Here is a 21,899-nt window from a genome sequence, read left to right as displayed (position 1 = left end):
TTTAACCCAGCAGGCAGCTAAACACCACAAAGCCATTCATTTACTCCCATTCAGTGGGATAGGGGAGAGAACTGTGAAAAAAGATAAAACTCGTAGGTTAAGATGAAGGCAGTTTAACAGGACAGAAAAGAAGGGAAAATAACAATACAAATGCTCACCACTCACTGACCATTGACCAACCAGGCCCCAAGCAGCAAGCTGCCATCTCTTTTATGGTTCAGCATGACATCATGGTATGGTATGGTATGGAATATCCCTTTGGCCAGCTTGAGTCAGCTGTCCTGGCTGTATCTCCTCCCTGCTTCTTGTGCACCCCCAGCCTCCTTGCTGGCAGGGCAGTATGAGAAGCTGAAAAGTCTTTGGCTAAGTGTAAGCACTGCTCAGCAACAACCAAACCATCAGTGTTTTATCAACATTATTCTCGTTCTAAATCCAAAATACAGCACTATGCTACCAACTAGGAAGAAAATTAACTCTATCTTAGACAAAATCAAGACACCTTACTGTATCATAATCTCATCCCATGAGCTATGAAGACTAGCATCAGAAACTGTTTCAATCATAATATAAACATAGCTATGTGTGGTTTGCAGAAAGGGGAGATTATTGTAATCAGCTCTCCGTAAAGCTATGCAAGAAATAATGTTACATACCAAAGAACACTAGCCATTGCAATTTAAATAATTTACAGAATCAATAATTTCAATTATAATTCCATTTGATTTGAAAATAACTACTGTTGAAATGTAACACCTAGCTTTCCTTGGCAAGTTAGAAGAGAGTTTGTCTCTGGGAAAGGTGACCGTTGGTTTGCACGAGTTCCATCTGAGCTATGTAAGGAAATTTTCCTGTAGCCTGCAAGGAAGAAAACAGGTTTGAAGCTTGCCTGGCCCTCTATGACTCTGAAATGTGTTTTCTTTATAAACTTATGTTACTCACTGATTTTGATGATTTTCTGTAATGGATGACCACCAAAATGCAAGCTCTGGAATTAGTATCTGCCAGAACTGTTTAAACATAATGGCAATACACGTGCCGTCACACACATTTTTGCCTAAAGAGGCACAGCTTTTGGGGCTTAGTTCAAGAAAAAATATTTTCTTTTTATAGCACAAGCCTTAATTTTTTTTCTCTTGGACTGTTGGCACTAAACAGAATTGTTCCAGTTTTATTCATAGGCCTTACCAGCATCAGCTGAAGTTCTTATCATAAAAGGAAGCTATTTCACCTCTAAGAGAGCAATCTAAAATTTAAAGGATCCTGTAGAACAAATGTGAAGTATTTAACTAGCTAAACAGCTCCTGTTCACATGCCTTATTAGAAACCCTTCTGGTAAAATTTCAGCTGTTGTACTAAATCCTGAGAGATCTAAGAAAACCACTCCTATGATCCTGCATACAATGCTACTTGAGCCTGTACTAGCAAATATAACTCCAGTAATATCAAACCCTGCTGATATGTAAAAATCTACTGCTAATAGCCAGTACGTGTACTGTGCACATCTATGATTCCGAAAGAGAAGGAAAAAAAATCACTGAGGAAAAACAAACAGTAGGAATGTGCTGATGTTCAAAACATGCTGTCTAGCTAACTCATGACATTTTAAAGTTATCAAGATTTTTTAAGGGCTGGCATTACATTTCAAGCACAGAAAACCTTCTGTAACAGTCTATATATGATTATCAAAACCAGCAACTCCACAGGTGAAACTGGAAGCTTATCTGCTGATGCCCAAGCAGAATATTTCTAAGACCATTCTGCACCCATTCAGGGTCAGTTAGACCAGCAACAGGAATAAAACCATACTGGTGTTATAAAGTGAATCAGGTATTACTGACAGTGCCAACATGTAGGTGTTATGTAGGATAAACAGAACTACTTGTTAAGAACTTCTTAAATTTAAAGACAATTTGAAGATTTTGGGCATTTCCCCCCCAGTTGTTAACAGGATTAAATCTGTAAGTTTTTGCAAAAGTTTTATAGTTATCTATAATAATTATGTGTTCCAAGAGAGGTGCCATTAAATTGGCAATTTATAACAAAATAGATCTGGTTTGACACTCTGTCATGACATCTGATAGATTTAAAGTTTGCAGTGTTTGAATGGACAGTTTGCTCCTTCCTGAGAGAGCTTGTCCTTCTGCAGTCATGACACATTAGTACGTTGCAAATTGGATTAGTATATACTGTGTTATCCACTATGATTTAATACTCCTTGATGGTTTCCAGAACAGTTTAGTATACAAATTTTTCCCTAGTTAACAGAACAGAATGTCGTAAAAGAAAAACGTCTTCTGCATTCTACAGAGGAGAAGCCTTAGGAGCTCGCAAGCATTTTTGGTATTTGTAGAATTTTTGGATTAAATATGCTCATCTTTAGGAAACCAGAGAGCTCCGATGTTGTAATGATAGAAACTACCTGTTTTAAAAAGCATAAGCAAACCCATGGAAATTTTAAGGGATATTGTTTTTGAAGATCATTTTAAATAGTAACAAAATAAAACAATAATCCTGGTTTAGTAGTTGAACAGACTACCGTTTTTTCATTTTTCTTTTAGCATAATCCTCACAAAGAAGAACACTGATAAACTTTGTGGGCATTAAGAAACATTGGTTTCTGATAGTACAGAACATAAAGTTAAGCAAGTTAATGTTACATTTACTCATGATATTCAAGTATTTCAGCTGCTTTTCACTTATTTGCAACTTTCTGAATTACTTTCCTGGAGACAGACTGAAGTTCTGTCATGTTTGTTAAATAAAGGTAGATAGCACATTTTCCTGTAAGAAGACAACAAGTTTCAACATATGCTTTTGCTAAACTTTGAAAAAAAAATTACTTGGAAAAGAAAGCTATATATGAGCAAACTCAGAAATAATTTTTGTAAAGAGTAGAGAAAAGGAGGAGACCTTGCCTGCTGTACTGACATGTATTCAAAAGATACAGGAAGCATTGATCTCCTGGGGTACAACCATTTAGTTAAACCTGGGAAGCAGGAAGAGGGACATACACAAATGAGAAATTATAGAATACCTTCCTTAGAAGGATTTTAAAATTTGGTAAAAGAAACATTAATGCATTGGAGTTTATATGCATTCTGCAAATCCTGTGTATTTATCTAACACACAGTAAGTAAGCTCTTGTGTGTTGTGTGCTTAAGTTCTTGTGTGTTTCTGTTGTTTGAAATATGAGATTACAACAGGTGATAAAGATGCTGCTGCATTTGCAAATAAGTGCTCTCCCATAACAAGCCTGGGAAAGGGGGATTTCATGTCATTCTGTTCAGATTTCAGGGAGGGTTATGAAGAAAAGCAATACAAGTTCTTCACATCTTAACAATACTTAGATAAAATAAGGACTTTTTTCTTTACCTTGAAATGCGTTGCCTATGGCATGGATGACCCCTCCCTGGAGGTTTTCAAAGCCAGTTTGGATGGGGCCTTGAGCAACCTGGTCTAGTGGAAGGTGTTCCTAGCCATGGCAGGAGGGCTGGAACTAGATGCTCTTTAAGGTCCCTTCCAACTGCAACCATTCTATGAATCTATGAAATAAAGTACTTTCATTTCAAGAAACTGATAACCAGGTACTACGTGTTTTACCTCAGTATTCGTCAAGGAGTATTTCCTTGCTTTCACCGTCAGACCTTATTTCACCCTGCTCTCAGGGTGCAGATCTGCTTATGTAGAAAGAGAAGGTTGAAACAGCAAGGAAGTCATAGGTCAAATTAAAAATGAGCAGTGATCCACACAGAAGTACTGTGCACAGGCTGCCTAATTTTACTTCAGCTGAACACCCCCTTTGCCAAAACGAACCTGAAAAGGCTATCAAAGTTTTTTAGAAGTGTAAGGAACTTTATGGTCACGTCGGATCCTATGTGCAATTTCTTGTGATTGAATAAAAAGTTACGCAGAACCTCAAACATCTTTGGACTCCACTAGCATTGTTTTTTCTTTTTTTTTGTCTTCTGATTAGAAGAATGCTGTGGGCCTCATATCGTTAAACTTATTCTAACTTTTTAACATAGAAATCTGAGGGATGCTATACACTTGAGCACATTAAGATGGAGCCATTCCTTAATATTTAGATTTCTGGCAACTAAATCTCAGTCTTTGTGTCTGTTTTCTACGTTTATCAGCTATATAATGCATGAAAATGACCCATGTACTTCTGCCTCTTCAACAAAGACAATGATGGTCTCTTCATTAATCACTTTATCTCTTTTGTGACTATTTATACTGGTTTGTTCTTTGGATTGCAGTGAAGCTTTTGAACACTCCAGTGAGAATTTAATTATTCTGAAGCCTTGACTCCACATAACAATCTTGGGCTGGATCCTGCTGCTGGGTACGTGGAAAATGAAACTTTCAAAACAAAAAATGCTCTCATGTACACATTAAAAAAAATATTTTCACTGCACTATAATGACATTGCTTTAGGAACTATGGTGGTCTTCATAAAGATGGAGTGGAAACAAAAGCACTGAAGTCAATAACCACTATGTCAGGATTAGACCTGCAGTCAACACAAGTAACAAAGTAAGAAAATCAGGCATGTCAGAAACACTATTTAGCTGAAAGTACAGTATACTTAGGATAAAACAAAATTACTCCTCCAGTCCCACCAAAAATGAGCAATGGAAAATAAATGCCTGAAAAAGCCATTAAGTCCACATGAACACAGCTCACTTAGCAATTTCAAACCATGAAAATAAATATTGTATGTGCATATCAAGTAACTAAACCTGTGCATTTGTAAGAAATCTAACTATAATTGTTTTTCCCTTTTATGATTTAACTTCCTGTTACTGCATTTTGCTTCCTGTAAAGCAACGGAGTCAAATGAACAGTTGTTGGGATCTACCTTCACACGTTTAAGATAGAATTACAAACCCCCCCTTAAAATGCAGATTTTGGAAACCACATTCCCTTGGCCTTGACAGACAGCATATGGTATAAACAGAGGATAGGAACCACAGTGGGAGCAGACTTACTGTCAAACAACCCATCAGGCTCTGCTCAAACGGTCTCTGGAAGGCTCTGGGGTCTCCACACCAGTCCAGGAGCTCTGTTGCTGCATTATGGAAGTTTGCAGGGTTCTGTAAGTGCTGGAAAAGGAAGATAAAGCAACATGGTAAATAACATACACAAGGGCTAACAGTGTTTTTCTGCATCACAATATGCAAGTTTGGAAACTAGGAACAACGTATCATTTAGAAGCAATATCTTAAATAGTAAAGTGACTGCAGAAAATCCCACTTTATTCTTCCTAATACTTATGCAGATTTTCTAATTTTCTGATATGAAGTCGTTCATTGGAGGCTGCAGCTGAAATACTAGAATTCCCCTGAATTCTTTCCTCTGTAACATGGCCTCTCCCACCTGCAAACTCTAATGGATTCTACTTGGAAATCAAAATTGTGGGAAATTTCAGTCTTATCTTCAAAGTCTTTACCTTGGGCCTACGCCCCATTACTGGGACATGTCAGCCCAGCCATGCCTTCCAACAATGAAGATTTTAATCTCTGCCTGCCAGCCAGGAGGCAAACACAACAGTCTCAGAAATCACCAGTGAGGGAGTAAAGCACATTTACTCTACTGACCCATTCTAAAGGTTGTTGTTTGGGTGTACCATGAGAAGTTTGGGTGATCAGCTTTGGGATGATGAAAAGCAGAGGGTTATTTCTTGCCTGAAGTAAGTAATGATTAAAATGTTTTCATATGCACAGAAGTATATAAAAAATTCAGAGTGGAATCCTTTTTTTCCTCAAGAAGCTAGCACAATTTTGAGGAGAAAATCTGGTTTTGTTTTGAAATCTGCATGGCCAATGAAATTTTGTAGCTGTTATATTCACCTCTGCCTTTGTACCGAACAACCTCTACTCCTGCTTTTAGAGATATTCAGTAAACTTACCTGATGCTAATTTCACACTGTCATCCCTCACTGTGCTACATTGCCAAAGTATTCCATTTTAGTAGGAGCAGAGGGAAGTCACAGAAATGAAGGAATTCAATTTACATTAATAATCTTGCTAGCAAATTCTCCAGTTCTGGTAATGCTAGACGTTTCAATGAAGTTTCCAGAAACAAGAATAAAGGAATGTATTTAGGAATTACTGGTACTTTTAAAACACTAGCTTTAGCTGAGAAAAACATGAAAATAAGATGAGCATTTTTTCTGGAAGGCACAATATCCAAATACATGTTTATTTAAATAACATCATTGATTTTGAATCAGTTGCATAATTTGGGAAAACATGACTGTTCTTTTCTAAGCATTTTTTTTCTCCCCTTGTCTCCTCATGTCTGAGAAGCTGCATATATTAACTCTACACAAATAAAGGAAAAAAACTCCTCCCATGCCAGGTTCTGAGGAGTTCCCAGTCTGTAAGCTCTTGGATCACGTTACTGTAATTCTAATTCAATGAAGGCTACTGGTCAAAGGCCTTCTTCTAACAAGAGATGACTGACATGTGGGGCACGGATTTTTGAAACAACAGCAGAATTTTAAAAGCAGACAGGCATTTCCAGAAGGCAAGAAAGGAATGCAAGCTGGAGAACAAATTTCACCATACCTAATGCACACTGCACTGGTAGGACACTGGTCACAGATCTCTCAGTAGGGAAAAACAAACAAACAAAACCACCTTCCACACTGAAGCAACATAAGAAAAAAACTCACTAAAAGCTACTAGGTTCTGAACTTGAAACAGTCATTTAATAATCTGTACCTCTTTGTGAAATGAATTGAGATCTGTTGATGAAATGCCCTAAATGAGATAGATACTATTTTCTCCAGTGTTGCCTTTTGCCAGCTACATACGACATCTTCTGCTAACACTTGGACTGAAAATTCCCCTTTGAGAAACAGACAATATATCAGAACAATTTTTATAGGTTTGGGTTAATAAAACAAAACAAACAACAAAACAAAAAAACTCAAACAAACCAAAGCAGAGCAGGGCCTTAGCCATATGCTTAGTTTCCAATTAAGCACCACAAGATGCCAGTTTCTACTTACCACTACACCACTGAATGGCACTTTCCCTTTCTTAAAGGTCCAACATATATTAAATTTGCACATCCCTCTAGAAGAAAAGGCTCCTTCTACTTTCCTGTGTCAAAGCATGGCTGACATCAATGACTTGTTCTGTAACTGTCTGTTGATTTCACTGCATCAGGACTGATTGCTGAGGCACATGATCATAACCCACTTCTTCAGTACAGAAGGGATGCTGAATTCCTGACTTCTTAAATGCAACTATGCAACTGAAACTTTTAGAAATTCACTGAGCAAGATAAGCGATTCTATTCCTTCCATGACAGGCTAAAAAGCCCCAAACAAACCATAAGAAAAGTTGCCAGAATACCAGTGGTTTCCATCTCTGCAGAGTGGACTTCAGCAGTTTCTGGGATGAGAAAAAACATGGTCCTACAGGAACACTTCTTGCAACGTCACCTGCAGTTCTGTCTGGGGCATACTTCTTACAGTTTTCTGACTTTCTTAACATCTTTAACTTAAGGTTCTCCTCCAATTCTTCTTTTTCAGATTACAGAGGGCAAGGTCATTTTTGTGGAAAACAAAGAGAAGATCGAGTGTGAACCCAAGTGCGAAGGGAGATGCAGCTCCTTCCTTCAGCTGCACAAGACAACATTCCAAATGCCTGCTGTGATTTTTAATTTATTAACAACTTAAACACTGCACTTGCAGCAAAAAGCCCCAATGTCTTTCAAATCCTCACAACAAAAAGCTTGCTTCAGAAGAGTATTACATCTACCATTTTAATCAAACAAGAAATAAAGAGATTTTCTTCGCTCTCAGTCCAAGACAGAAGTATGAAACAAAGCTTATGCCAGATCCACCCATCAGCTTTGTTGTGAAGTACTTCCCATTTATACTTCCATCCTCTAATTATTGGCAGCATTTTGATAGAAGCAAGACATGTAATACACTTTATGAAAACAAGGGGAAAAAAAATTAAAATCACCTCATTAGGTGTAGAGAAAAAGCGACAATGAACCAGATCCAGCTATGACATACTTTGGTGCATCTTCAAAGCTACTAGTGAAAGTCCATGTAACATCACCACGCTTGCAAGCAATGGTGTTTTTAACAAGTGGAGAGCATTTGTATGAATAGAGTCTGAAGCAGAGATGCACAAAACCAATGAACTGAATAAATGGGTTGTTTACCAGATTGCTTTCAGTATCATCTGCGTTTTAGAAGGCCATGAGTGAAACACGACAATTTGTATTATTTCAAAACCTAAGAAAATTTACAGTGTAATCATCAACCTAACATAATCAAAATCAGCGCAATCAAAAGCCTAATATTTCCTTAGCCTGAATGGAGCAAATCACAGAAATACTTGATGCAAGTGAGTGTGTCATTACTGCAGGGATCACCAGGTGGTGCTTTGAAGAGACAGTCTCTCAGAGTGATTTATTTTTGGTCTTGGAAAGAATCTTGTGTTCTTCACAGTATCACTTCAACTAACAGTCCTGGTGTAGGTGGATGGAGAAAACAGCAAAGGACTTTGCTCTCTATTTTACTATGTCCAATGAGTTAATTGTACCAGCAAAGTCCCTTTCTGAGGACTGGGCTCACATTTGGCCCAGATTCCAGGGAAAACAGGAACATCTACCTGATGCTCATGGTCACTCCCATCTCAAATGTTTTATTTACATAAGAGCAGACTACCTTCGTAACTTGGAGCGGACATATGAGCAGAAGATGCAGGTACACTAAGACCCAAGTTCATTAGTTTTCACAGCAACTATGTGCCTGTTCCAAGGCTTAACGCTTTACGCTTTGTACTTACCCAGAGGGAGTGGAACAACAGTCACATGCAAAGCTACACACAACAGATGATATGCGTCAATTTTTGTTGCAAAGATTTCAAAATATGGCCACTTCTTGAAATCATTACTCCCTCTCAATTAGCCAGTGATGAAAAGAACTCAATATGAAAAACTCTACATGGAACCAAAAGCATAAGCTTCACCCCACATATGAATTCAGGCCCCTCTGAGTGAAACATGTATAGGTAATAAATATATATTTTTTTAAAGGATATTAAAGCACAACTGAGTATTTTTGGTGTACATGTCCACACCAAAGTGGGTGCAAATCATTTCTCTTAACCAAAGACTCAGTATGATTTTAGAAGCAGAAACCAATTATTCACATAGAAACATGGCCAGGACAACAGCTTTATCTCCTCTGAATATGGAAGACTGCAACCCAGATGTACACTCAAGTATCTTAGACAGAACAATGTAGTAATTAATGGAAGAATAACAATATAAATTAACAGCAATTACAAAGGGTTAACATTATCTCACACACACATCAAGAAATGCTAACATGCCAGCAATGGTATGGAAAGTGAGTAATTTAAACACGGACTCCATATGTTCCAGTTTGTTGCTATAGAAAGCAAATGCAGAACTTCAATTTACAAATGACATATCTATGGTGGACGAGTTTTTCTTTCTTTTCTGTGGAATACATCAGACTGAAGGAACAGACCTAATTTGCCACAACTTAACCTATTCCAAATGAGATGTCATACAAATAAGTTTTTGAGCAGCAAACTGCTTAACTATGCTAAACAAGTTACTGCATTTATTTACGTGATGTCGCACCAAATTATGAAGGCTGACTCAAGTTGTCTGTTTATTTTGCTGAGCTACGTCTGCTCTGTGTCTCACTCCTTGATTTAATTGAGCTGCTGAAGATAATACAACTTATCACACAGACACTATGCCATGTTGCTAGATTCTAGGTTAATTAACAGTAGCCTACAGTCACTGAATTTCTCACATGGTTAGCCACTTGGACCCTGTCTACTGTCTAACTTTACTAATCAAGGAGTCTGGGAATTTTACATTAGCAACAGAATACATGAGCAACACAGGGAGCTTTTCACTGCACAGAAAAAGAAAACATAGTGAGATGGCAGGTTACCTTCCCTTCACTCTGAAATTAACCCCTTCCTACACACCATGTGGCAAACCTGTTCCTACACACCAGCTTGGCAAATCTGGGGATCCAGCTAGGGAAATTAAATCCAGGAGGCAGCTGCTCTCCTGTAAGGCAGAAAATCATGGCTGCTGCTGCACAAGCACTGCCAGCTAACACAAGTACTGGTGGCTGTCAGTCCTGACAGGCTCCTGCCTCCCACAGCTCTGCCTTCTCCTGCCTGCTCTCCTGCACAGCACAAGAGGACACATGGCTGCATGATGAACTAGCCTCATCCTATACTGCAGATTTCAACTGCATTGGCTCTTCAAAATGTCATGTGATGTAGCTCCTTGAACATCAGAGACAGCAAGGGAGACAGCAGTGTGCCACTCCAGCAGCAGGCCACTTCAGGAGCTCATGGGAATGGTCATGGGTTACAGCATGTCAGTGTAAGACTGAAGTTGACCTAAAACTAAGAATACATTTTCTCAATATACTTAGTCTCATGGCAGGCTGTCCCCGAGAACTTCCCCAAACCGCATGCTCCACCACTTTCCACCGAGGCGCATCAGACCACACTTGCTGTTCTGAACGTGAACTAACCTCCCAAATACTGATTTTCAGTCATCACTTAGAGTGAGATTCCCTATGTAACCACACAATCATCAGACCTGATTCAAGGAAGGTGACAGCAAACAAAAGTAGGGCTGGGAATGTACTAGGACGCTGCTCTGAGCAGATTAAATGCATCATGAAACTTCTCCTGAAGGTGGAGCTATACCATCAATGTATCCTGTGTCAGAACAAACTCTCTTTGTAAAATAATGGTGCTTTTGATTATTTAAACCTGGAGAATTTTTGTTGTTGTTATTAATATTTCTTACTATTTTCCATAAAATACAATACACACAAAGAAAGGTGCCTGCTTTTAGTCTTCTGATACTGCACATATTCACTGTGGGGTAAATCCTCAGACTTCAGCCAAGTCATTACTAGTTTAGACCAGATTCATCTATGAGTTCTGCAAAACCTTACAATAGGTCCAGAATTTCAAGTGATAGAAATCTCGGTACCAAATCCCTCTTTATCAAATAATGCACCAGATATTCAGTATGCCATAAATTTTGCTTAGAGCTTGTGACATTTGAGATGCAAGCATACAGCTCTAAGGTTCACATGATCTGCTTGCTATCTTCAGCTACTGGCATCCAGGTTTTCAAGCCTTTCTCCACAACAATGGAAGCTAAAGTCTCATACGGTTGCAAAATCTAGGAATGAAAAAAAGCTAGGAATTTAAAAGTGAAAGGAAACACACAGTAGTTATTGAACTTTATAAATATAAGGATGCTCATAACTATTAATGCAGAAACCACAGTTCCTTTGGAACTAAACTAATTGATAGTGGCTGAGGAAGGAGCTGACCCACTTTGTTCCACACCTTCACAATTTTTCTAACTTTGATGTACACCCACTCTGATCCTTGAGGGACAGGATTTGCTGTCCAGGTGCTTTGGCAAATTTTGTCAAGTAATTTAGACTCCTTTTATTTCAATCCTAATATTCATCCAGACATGCCTGTATTCACATGCAATGAAAATGCACTGTTGAACTGAAGCAAGGCAAAGAGGAGTAGAAAACAAAGAAATCTATGAAGAGGATAGCCAGGGAGAACAGAAAGAGATTACATATCCTTCAAATGAAACAACCCAGGAGCATTATAATCCTGCATATTGGGCAAAGGGTGTTCAACTCCCAAAGGAAAGCTAACCACCTACCTAAAGAATGTAAACAGGATTCCTGGTCAGACATCCTTGACACACAAGGCTGGTCTCTGTTATTAGTCAGCACACAAGTATGTTTCCCACTAGATCTAAATTTGATAGCTGACTCGGCACCATAAGCAAGCTAATTTGCAGGACCTGCAAATGAGCAAGGATCATTTGGTGTTAATACACTAGTAGAGCCTTTATGGCTTGAAAAACTGAGCAGACTCCATGAGTGAGCCCAACCAGGAGCCCTTCTCCCTGTTCCATTCACAAGCCTCTACTTCAAATCCCGATATACCAAGAATTCTCGCTCTCTCTGCCTGCAACAGAGCTCAAGCAGAGTTACAGAAATATAGGACATTAACCAAGGATACACTTTAAATGCAGACAATGCTGTAATCTGAAATAGGTGGTTTCTTCACTGCTTTTCTACAGACAAGTACGATTATAACAAAGGCCTTATCCATATGCAGCTATACTCAAAAACTTATCTGCAAGTGAAGATTCAAAACAAATGGCCCTTTTCTTTTTCAAGAGGATAGAGGGAAGTATTGAGCTATTTTCTGTCTTTGGGGAGTGTGATTTTTGTTTATCTGGATAAGGTTTTATATAGTTCAGTTCTCTGTAGTCCCCTTCAATATCAAAGATTGTTTTATTTATTGAAAAATTAAAAGGATCAAGCTGTGCATTTTGTATTCAGATAATCCTCCCCTCCCAATTTAGTGTTTGTGAGATTGAGAGATCCCTAATTAATAGAATTATCTTGCACTTACATGGCTCATTCCATCGGAGGCTTTATAAATATTTTATCCTGCTCACATTTTGAGAAGCACTAGATACACAGAGAGATTTAGACCATGTTAGCCATGCCTACTTATTAAAAAAAAAAAAAAAACAAACCAAACATACCCGAAACAGAATGAAAGGGAGTCACCTTTGCCCCATCTGGCCACAGTAGCTTCTTTTTCAAAGGAAAAGAGTAAATACTGAGCAAAGACCAGCACCTCTTTATTGGGTATTTCAACTACATGTAAATACTAGGTATGATGAGCAGGGGAGTCAACACTGAAGACAGAAGATCATAGGCTAAACAAACGAGAAAAAGAACAAGTGAAAACCACCAGTGTCACTAAACTGCCATAAAGCAAGTCGCCCATTGGTGAGCTGTAAGAGAACAAGACCTGTACTAATGAAGATTTCCATAGATGCTTCTTGTACACTTTTAGCATAAAATGTGTGTATAAATCATTATTGGTTTGAGAAAAGGTGAATGTGTGGTAACTGAATAGCTTCGTTCGGCTCCCTGAGCTCCCACGAGCTCTGGGAGGCAGACTGCACATCTGTGTGAATGTGCTGGTAGAAAGGAAAGATACCGCAACCTTGGCTTTTCCACGAGTTCTACAAAGTGTTAAGAGATGGATTCAGTATCCTGATCCCCAAGCACCATAGCTAGAAGAGCTAAACCAAGAATTACTCCCTAACTCTGCTGATCAGAATTACATCATTACCTTCCTCCTCTGCACTGTTCATATCTATATAACTGCAGTATGCTTATGTTATGCTTTGATATACCTTTGCGTTACATAAGGGAACATGCAGGAAATTGGAACTTCTGTCATAAACCCATCTACTGCTGTTCCCACCTAAGATAAAACCATGGCTTAGGAGCCTGAAGGCTGTGATCCAGATCTGACTGAAGATAGAAACAGGGCACACTGGTGGCAATACTCCTTTTTGCTAATCCATTGATAGATGGAATAACACTGCCCGGTCCAGTCTTCATACCCTTCTTACCACCAGGATCTGGACTGCTGTTATGCCAGCTGAGAGCAGTGAGAATGGTGTTTTTTTACAAAAGACTCAAAATAACCAGAGAGCTGTGAATGGTTATTTCCTTATCCACTCACAAAGTGAGATTTCATGGGAAAAAGTAGTCAAGTCAAACAAAGGTACAATTGTCTGTTCTTCCTCTAAGGCCACGCTCAGTGATGCAAGGTTACAATCTATCTTTAAAATTGCAATTACAACTCGACTAAATTATGAAATCAGTTTGCCTAACCAGTTCATTCACTCTCCTTGTCAACTGAAACAAGTCATTTTCTATTAGTACCTCCCTACTGTAACACACTAGCATAAGATGTCTCTGTGAGGCTTCTTCAACTTTATTATTGCAATAGACAATGTAAGGATACAGGAGCTTTCTTCTCTAATGCCACTGTGATTTTCAGCCAGTAGTTTCAGTCCTAAATATCTCAACATATCAAGGAGTTAATTTGCTGAAAGCAGTGGCTGTGCTCTTTCCCTTAGAATATTATTGCATTATTAGAATAATGATCTAAAACTTGTCAATAGTTTTTATTAATGAAAATAGGCTTATCTGTTCCAGACTTGTTTACCTGACTTCTTTATGTGAACAAAAACAAACAAACAAAAACAAACAGCAAAAACTCACAAACAGCTGAAAAAAAGCTTCAAAGGACTGTTAGTAGAAGATAAGGTGAAGGATACAGGACAGGCAAAGTGGAGCATCTACATAAATAATTCTGTGTTTGGAACCATTTAGTAATTTGAGATGCATATCACAGTGTTTCAAAAAGTTTGGGCTGGTGAGGTTTTTTTTAATGCGGTTCCTACCATACTGTGGTGTTTTAAAGACATTAATGAAGTATTACAGCAACTCTATACAGGAAGATTATTGTCACTAGTACATCCTTTACCCTACCCAAGAGTATAAAGTGAGTTGATGGCAAGGGAAAAAAAAATAGCACCTGCTCAAATTCCAACTTTGAAAACCACATTGAAAATAAATACATTTATTAATTTTCTGAATTTCAGGAGAACAAATGTACTGATTTTGAAAATAATCAACAACCCTCAGTATACCCAAATAGCATCATGTTTGTTGGGCACATTTTGTTTCCCAATTAATTTTTTGACTCATTTGAGTAATTTACTTCCTCGTTGATTGTGCTTTTCATAGGACATTTAATCAACTGACTAAATCCTTATTATTTTAATCTCTAAATCTATGCAGAGAAAAATATCTCAAGGTGCCTGTTTAAAATGACCACTGTGTGAACTGATACCATGGTGAAAGACAGAATATTCACATGACCTATTCTCATGGGTCCTACCAATTAGCTAGACATTACTGAGGTATTTCAAAGTCAAAGGGCAAAATGCTCCCTTGTACATCTTTTCATTTGTGTGCTTACAAAACTGCCTGCAGCATGTACTTTATGACCTGCCTACAATGTAAACTGCCCTCGCATAGTGCACAGAAACTATGAGCAAACACCATCAGTGAGGAGATTTTCCTTCAGTAGATGATGGTAGAGGTCTGCACAGCTGAAGGCTCTTGGTATTGAGAGTACTGTGAGCCCTTCATCTTTTTTTAAGAACACCACCTTGTTTTACAAACAGGTAACGCAGTCCTCCTGTGCAAACACTTTGTAAGTCATACCTGCTATGGATTTGCTGTTGTGCCAATGCACACAACAGAAAGAACTCAAGTACCAGGCGCACGGGTAAGAAGGAAGAGCAAGAAATAGCATAAGAGAAGCTAGAAGCATGTTACCAGCTATATCACCTGTTCACTGCAGAGTTTGACCCAGTTGTTGCTAAAAAAGACATCCTGTGCTCATCTGATAGAGGCAACACCATGGATCAAATTTACAGATTTCTAGAATTCTCAAATGTTCATCCGTATCAACAATAGGACAGATTAGTTAGTTGCACACGAAATAACACAGTTATTCTAATTACAAGTGGGACTAGAAATTCTAAGCTTAAAACATGTCTATTTTCCATTTCAAAACAGTTATCAGAACTACTGTCTCAGCCTTTGAGGACAGGTGCTGGAGCAAAACAAGCAGCAGAACCGGGAACGAAGGGGAGAAGTGGACCCACACCAAATTTACTAGCCCACCTCAAAAGATGATGGGTTATATCCCAGCCACTGAAATTTCACCAGAGAAACAAAGCAGCCAAGTATTGCAAACATGAAGAAGGCATTTTCTTCCCCCTCTCCTCCATTAGTGCTTCTAACAATTTGCCCCTTCATTCCCTTGCAGTTTCACTGCCTGAACCCAGGAAGTCTCTACCAGGATGCAGGATCTAAGAGGGCAGGAATGTTGATTGACAAGTCTCTAAATGGACTAGAGGAGCCAGGAAAGTTGGTCTGCTGTCAGTTTTTCCTAAACATACTTAACTCTAGCAGAGGAATATTCCAACAGACTGAGCATGAAAGCAAAGAATTCACAGCTATGAGTTTCAGGAAAGAAAAAAAAAAAAGAAAGAAGAAGAAAAAATATCTACTAAGACACCACTGATGGACCATTCAACCAATAAGCTGGAACACTTCAGGCCTACTGAATGTCTTTTTATGAAGAAGAAAGATCTTTTTCACCATTAGCCTTACTGCTATATGCTATTCCAAATTTAGCTGCTAGAAATTCTGTGACACTTACATGGACTACAACCAAAAATATGTATTCTAAATAAAAGTCCCCTTTGTAAGAATATTTCTCATTTTCAGTTCTTCAAGGAAAAAAAAAACATTTCATGAAGCTTTATTAAAACCCTTTCAGCTGTAATTTCATACTAGTCCATATTAATCAGACCAAAATATATTTGAAATTACATGTTTAGGACTGCTGAGCCTTTACATGAGCCTACAACAATAACACTGAAGAGCAAGTTCAAAGATGTCAGGGCTTAAATGTTAACAGTTATGTAAACATACAAAGAAATCTATTTTCCTCTGAATTGCAAGGGACCAAAACCCACCAAAACACACAGAAATTACAAATTTTAGCATATCTCCCTGAATGGCCAGGTAAGCATTATAAAGCACTGCAACTGCAGCAATTCAGCAAGCTTTCTTGAAGAGGGAAGAAATGCACATGTCTTTGTAGAAATGAACTATATGATGTGTCTCAAATCAAGTGGGGTTCCCTGAGTGATCCATCATCATTTGCTGCTGCTCAATGTGTCGTGATGTACCCTGTGACAGAAGCAGCAGAAACAATCTTCTCAGTTCTATGACCAAATATTTTTGACATCAGAGAGTCTTTTCATGTTTTTCCCTTTAACCTCTTACTAAAATTTTAGTGTAACTTTACTATGTATCATGACAACCATCCTCAGCGCAGCAGGAATACAGCACCACCTATTCTGAAAGGGGCAGCTTTCTTGTAACTTAAATACAGAAAGATTTTCTCCGTCTTCTTCTTTACAAGAATTTCAGAAGTGATGTAAGGAAACTTTACAAAGTTTGACTGGCAGTAAAGAGAAACAATAAAGAATGAGAAGTCCCCAGATTTAAAATATCTCTAAGCTGTTTGAATGGACCCATTAGAGCGAGAGTAGAGATGTCATGCAGCCCACTGATTTTGCCCAGTATTTGCTTCTATCATTTAAGGAAAATAACAGATGGTGTTTGATTAAAGCTGTATCTCGTCTATTATGAAGAGCAGCTTATGAAAACCAGTCAGTTCTCTCCTGAGACTTCCTGGGTCGTTTAGAAGGCTGTGCCTGGGCCCCAGGCACCAGCAGAGCCCCCAAGTTTAAATCTGTGTCCACTCAAGCCAGCTCCTGCTGCCCCACTGCTCCACAATCCATGGTGCATCAGAGTCACCTGAGCCATGAGTACTCAGCAGACAGATTATTACTGCAGTCTGCAACAGGGCCTACCAGACCTACAGTGAGCACAAAGTAATTTTGTGGTTTTGTTTGGTTTTTGGTTTTGTTTGTATGGACAAAGAATTACAGAAAAGAAGTCTGCACCCTGAAGATGCAGCCTTCTGGAATGCACTCTGAAGAGTATCCCATGTCATGCCAAACTAATTGCATGTGTAAAGAGAAGCCTGTTACTTTGGCTTTTTCCACCATACATCAAAAAAATTATATTTGATTTTAAAGCACATACACTTACAAATACTGAGGGAATTGGCTACAAAGAGACCACACAAGCTGTTCCAGCCTTCCACAGAAGTCTGGGATTTTTTTAAGTGTAAATACACAGCCACCTCTTCAGTTTGCCCTTTCATCTGTTCTGAAACACTTCTTCACACACACAGACACACACTTACTTCATTTTCTAACTAGCTGATCATATACAAGTTTGGGGGTTGTAGCTTTACAGCACTAAAAAAGATGAAGGTAAAACACAACTTTGATCCTGGAACAGAAGTCAGCAAGGATATTGTGGGTGTCTAACAAGTCACAGAGCTGGGAAGAAAGTCTGTCCTGACCCTGTGTTGAAACCTGATCTAGTTAAAGAGGCCCACGGATTACCATTTTTAGTGTTTCTCAGGAGCTGGGGTGAGGGGCAAGGAGGGTGGCAGACGGCAGACAGCTCCCGGTCTGGCTGCATGAGCAGTAGCTGCCAGCAAAGCTATGAAACAGAGATGCTGGGTGCCAAGGAAGGATGTTTTCCTCCCCTTGTTGCAGTGCACCTTCCATGCCAATGCTGTGTTAATCACTCTGAAAGCACACATCTCTTCTGGAGAACAGCAAAACTATTCATAGCCTGGGAATAAGTATAAAAGACTGGAAACCAGGGAAGAAAAGGCAGGCAGATTTTTGTCTGACCCTTTAGTTATGCTCCCAAATTGGTGAAGATAACATTGATATGGCCACACAGAGCAACAGCCATACTGCTTTGCTTACAAAACCGACATGCATATAACAATGTGCAGTCCAGTTCTCTATGGGTGAACTGGAAATTACTCTGTATTATGATGGCGATTTTGCCAGCTAATGGTTTGTCTCAAAAGAACAGGGTAAATGTCTCCAACCTGGAAATTTATGACCCTGTGACAGAGAGCGGAGTCTCTTCCAAAAAAATAGTCAGAGTCCGTTTCTCCACTATGGCAAACGTAACAGCACAAGATTCTGGAACTATAAAAAAGCAAGAGCAATAGCTAGGCTAAGTTTATAGAATCACAGAATGGTTTAGGTTGAAAGTTACCTTAAAGATCATCTAGATGCATCCCCTGTCATAAGCAGGGACACCTTCCACTAGGATTGGGTGGCTGAAAGCCCCATCCAACCTGGCCTTCAACACTTCCAGGGAGGGGACATCCACAAGCTCTCCTGGCAACCTGTTGCAGTGTCTCACTACACTCACAGTAAAGAGTTTCTCTCTGTCTTAGTTAACTACACTTTTTCATGGGCTGAAAACAGAAGCATCCCTATTATCTTATTTGAGCCTATACAGAATGCAAACACCATGAATTCACAAGCATGCCCAAGTAGGATATCTCCTTGTCAGGCATGCTTTGCCATCTCACAGAACAGAGCAGCTATGCAAGCATGCCCCTTCCCACCAGAAAATCTGTTCTTTCTTCTAGACAGGGTCAAACTAAACCAAAAATGCTCCACAAATGGGTGGTAAGTCTGACTTTTCCCTTGGCTTTCATTGCTGAAGAAATAGCCTAGCTGCATATATAAACAGCACTATACATAAAGTTAATGGTGTAACTGACAGAGTATGTATTATATACGCAAAAATATCTCTTTAATGCTGTAAGTAGAGTAATTTGATATTCTTTTATCTAACTGGAATAATACAAATTCTCTAGGTACAGAAATCAACAGCTCTAGAAAAAGGAACAGAGCAGCAGCCTCCATTTGTGTCCATTTGTTCCAAAAGTTTATTTTTGCAGTTGGAAGGTTAAATTGCTCTGCAAGTCACTTCCTATGGGCTAGATGGGGCAAAAAGGACACCAATTTGTGCCAGGGCATGTTTTTTTCTGGACCAGATAATTCATAAAAACTGGGATGAAATCCTAAAATTCGTATTTCCCCAAGGCTTCTAAAGTGCCAAGAGATGCATTAACTCTCACCACAGAGTGATGAAAGAACGAGCAAGCCACCACAGACCAAGGCTGGATTATGACCAGCAATTCAACAGGGACAGATTCCTATTTCTGCTCCTTGACCTACAAACTAGCATTGTTTGATTTATTCTGAAATCTTCTCTAGCAAAGGAAACATGGAAACAAACCCCAGCTGGTTTAGGTATAAACTCTTTTTTTTTTTTTTCTTTTTAATCTCTCAAAGCATCTGCATGGCTGGACTTACAAATAAACACGCATTTTCTGTTCTTTGCATTACAATACATTCTAGAAAATATAAACTTCTACTAATATGTAGGCAAACATGACAAAACATTATGATGAAGACTGCTGAAACTAGGAGAATAGAAACAGATAATCATTGAATTGTAGAATGTCTCAAGTTGGAAGGGACCCTTAAGGATCATCAAGTCCAACTCCCTACTCTGCAGGACTATCTAAAAGTAATTTATATGATTAAGAGTGTCATCCAGACAAATCTTGAACTTTAATAGGCTTGTTGCTGGAACCACTGCCCAGAGGAACTTGTTCCAGTGACTGACCACCCTCTCAGTGAAGAGCCTCCTCCTAGTCTCCAGCCTGAACCTCCTCTGACACAACTTCATTCCATTTCCTTGTATTCTATTACTAGTCACCAGAGAGAGATCAGCACCCTTCCCTCTGCTGCCCCCATTAAGGAAGATGTAGATAAAATAAAACCAGTTTAAAAATCTAGACTGATCCAGTACTACCCTCATGCTTATTTTTTAATCTTTTGTTTGTTTTTTAAATTTCAAGTGCTTGTATCTACAACACAAAGTCTATGAACAGAGAAATGCTGCACTCCCTAGAGCAGCGGGCAAAAGCAAGCAGGTAGGTTTTTAACTCAGTTAATGCAAATATAAAACCGCAACAGCAAGACTCTGGCCTCTGAATATGTTGTGGGCTGAACTAAAAGACAAAATGGCTTAGAGAACTGGTAAAAATTATTTGGGGACACTATTTCACAGAATAATGTCTTTTTGCTTTTCCAGTGTAACTCAGAAAATTTCAGCCAATTCTTTGGAGCTCATCTCAAGGATCTGCCTGGCACAACCAATCTTTAAAATATCTGTCTGCAATTTGCAATTATGCACCTGTTTGCTTCATGCATTGGTTTAGAGATTGAAATAGGAAACATCATCACGAGAAATCATTCTCTTGCTCACCCCCTCTACACAAAGGACCACTGCTATGAATTTTCTGTAAAGATTCCTGTATGCATAAAACAGCGTATGTGAGGGGAGGACATTAAGTTGCCCGCAATGCCAGAGAGGAAAGTCCAATAAGAAGGGTGAAGTAGGGTAATATGGCATCTGTTCGTTCCATCCTTGCTTTTGCAGTTTCCCTAGGTTATAAAGGTATTTGCAAGTGCAGTTTCAGTGGGGAAATCTGTAAATAAGGCTTAGATCCCACTGCTATTCAATGAATCATAAGGACCCTTCATTTTCACACAAATGTTTCTGAAAATTTTGCCTTGTATACAAAAGTTTTTAGAACTTCAAGCACACCAATTCATTCAAGTACCTGGAGCTATGCCAACTATCCACGTTTGAGTCTCCCCAGAGTGCGTGTCTCAGGTCAGATACCGGATTAGAATCAAAACTGGCCCAAAATTTTGTATTACTGTGCTCATAGCCCAAATATGATGGCTGCTGCTGTGACACCTTCAGGACAGAGCTGGCACCACATTGGTTTCAGCTGAGACAGATTTGTTTAGTTTCCAAGCTGAACATTTCTTAGAAAGGTGAGAGTTTGGCTTTTGAGGTTTATACACCAGCTCTCACAGCAGGTATTCTTCTCTTCAATGAGATTACAATGTTTCTATTCCTAACTCTCTCCTAACAGGCAAGAATATTCATTAAGTGACAAGAGCCAACCATTATGCACAACACAACACAATCTGCCACACAACACACAGTGCTTATCCAGCAGCTACGATCTCCACCTTCAGCTTACCTGTTTTATGCACTGCAGTCGGTCATTGGTCTGCTGTATGTGCCTGTCCATAGAATTCATTTTGATTGTCTCCACTTTCTTCTACCTGAAAGCCATTAAAATCCCTCGATCTGCAAGACAAAAAGACAGAAAAACATCACTGAGCACAGTGTATGCACTTCTGCTGCCTAAACAATGAAGAATCCCTTGACCACTCTGCAAGATGTAATAACAATGAATAATAATAATCCAAATAACACTGGTGGTCTGTCGTTTGCAAGGTCAAGGGTACGGGGATTCTTTGCAATCGTCCCCTAAATGTAAGTATCTCCCAGTAATATTAAATGATTC

At 39.0% G+C, this 21,899-nt stretch overlaps 1 protein-coding gene across 1 annotated transcript in view; it reads right to left on the bottom strand.

The window, feature by feature from the left end:
• The window catches only part of ZMIZ1 (zinc finger MIZ-type containing 1), a 150,885-nt gene extending 129,256 nt beyond the window's left edge, over nt 1-21,629 (bottom strand). The window contains exons 1-2 of the mRNA XM_054382280.1: nt 21,570-21,629; nt 4,992-5,105 (exon numbers count right to left, since the gene is read on the bottom strand). Of these exons, the coding sequence (XP_054238255.1) occupies nt 4,992-5,105; nt 21,570-21,629 (174 nt within the window). The remainder of the gene's footprint in view (nt 1-4,991; nt 5,106-21,569) is intronic.
• Nucleotides 21,630-21,899: the final 270 nt, after the last annotated feature.

This window comes from Indicator indicator, chromosome 7 (assembly GCF_027791375.1).
Source record: "Indicator indicator isolate 239-I01 chromosome 7, UM_Iind_1.1, whole genome shotgun sequence".
Lineage (NCBI taxonomy): Eukaryota > Metazoa > Chordata > Aves > Piciformes > Indicatoridae > Indicator > Indicator indicator.
The sequence above is the reverse complement of the archived record's forward strand: the minus strand, read 5'-3'. Positions and strand labels throughout refer to the sequence as shown.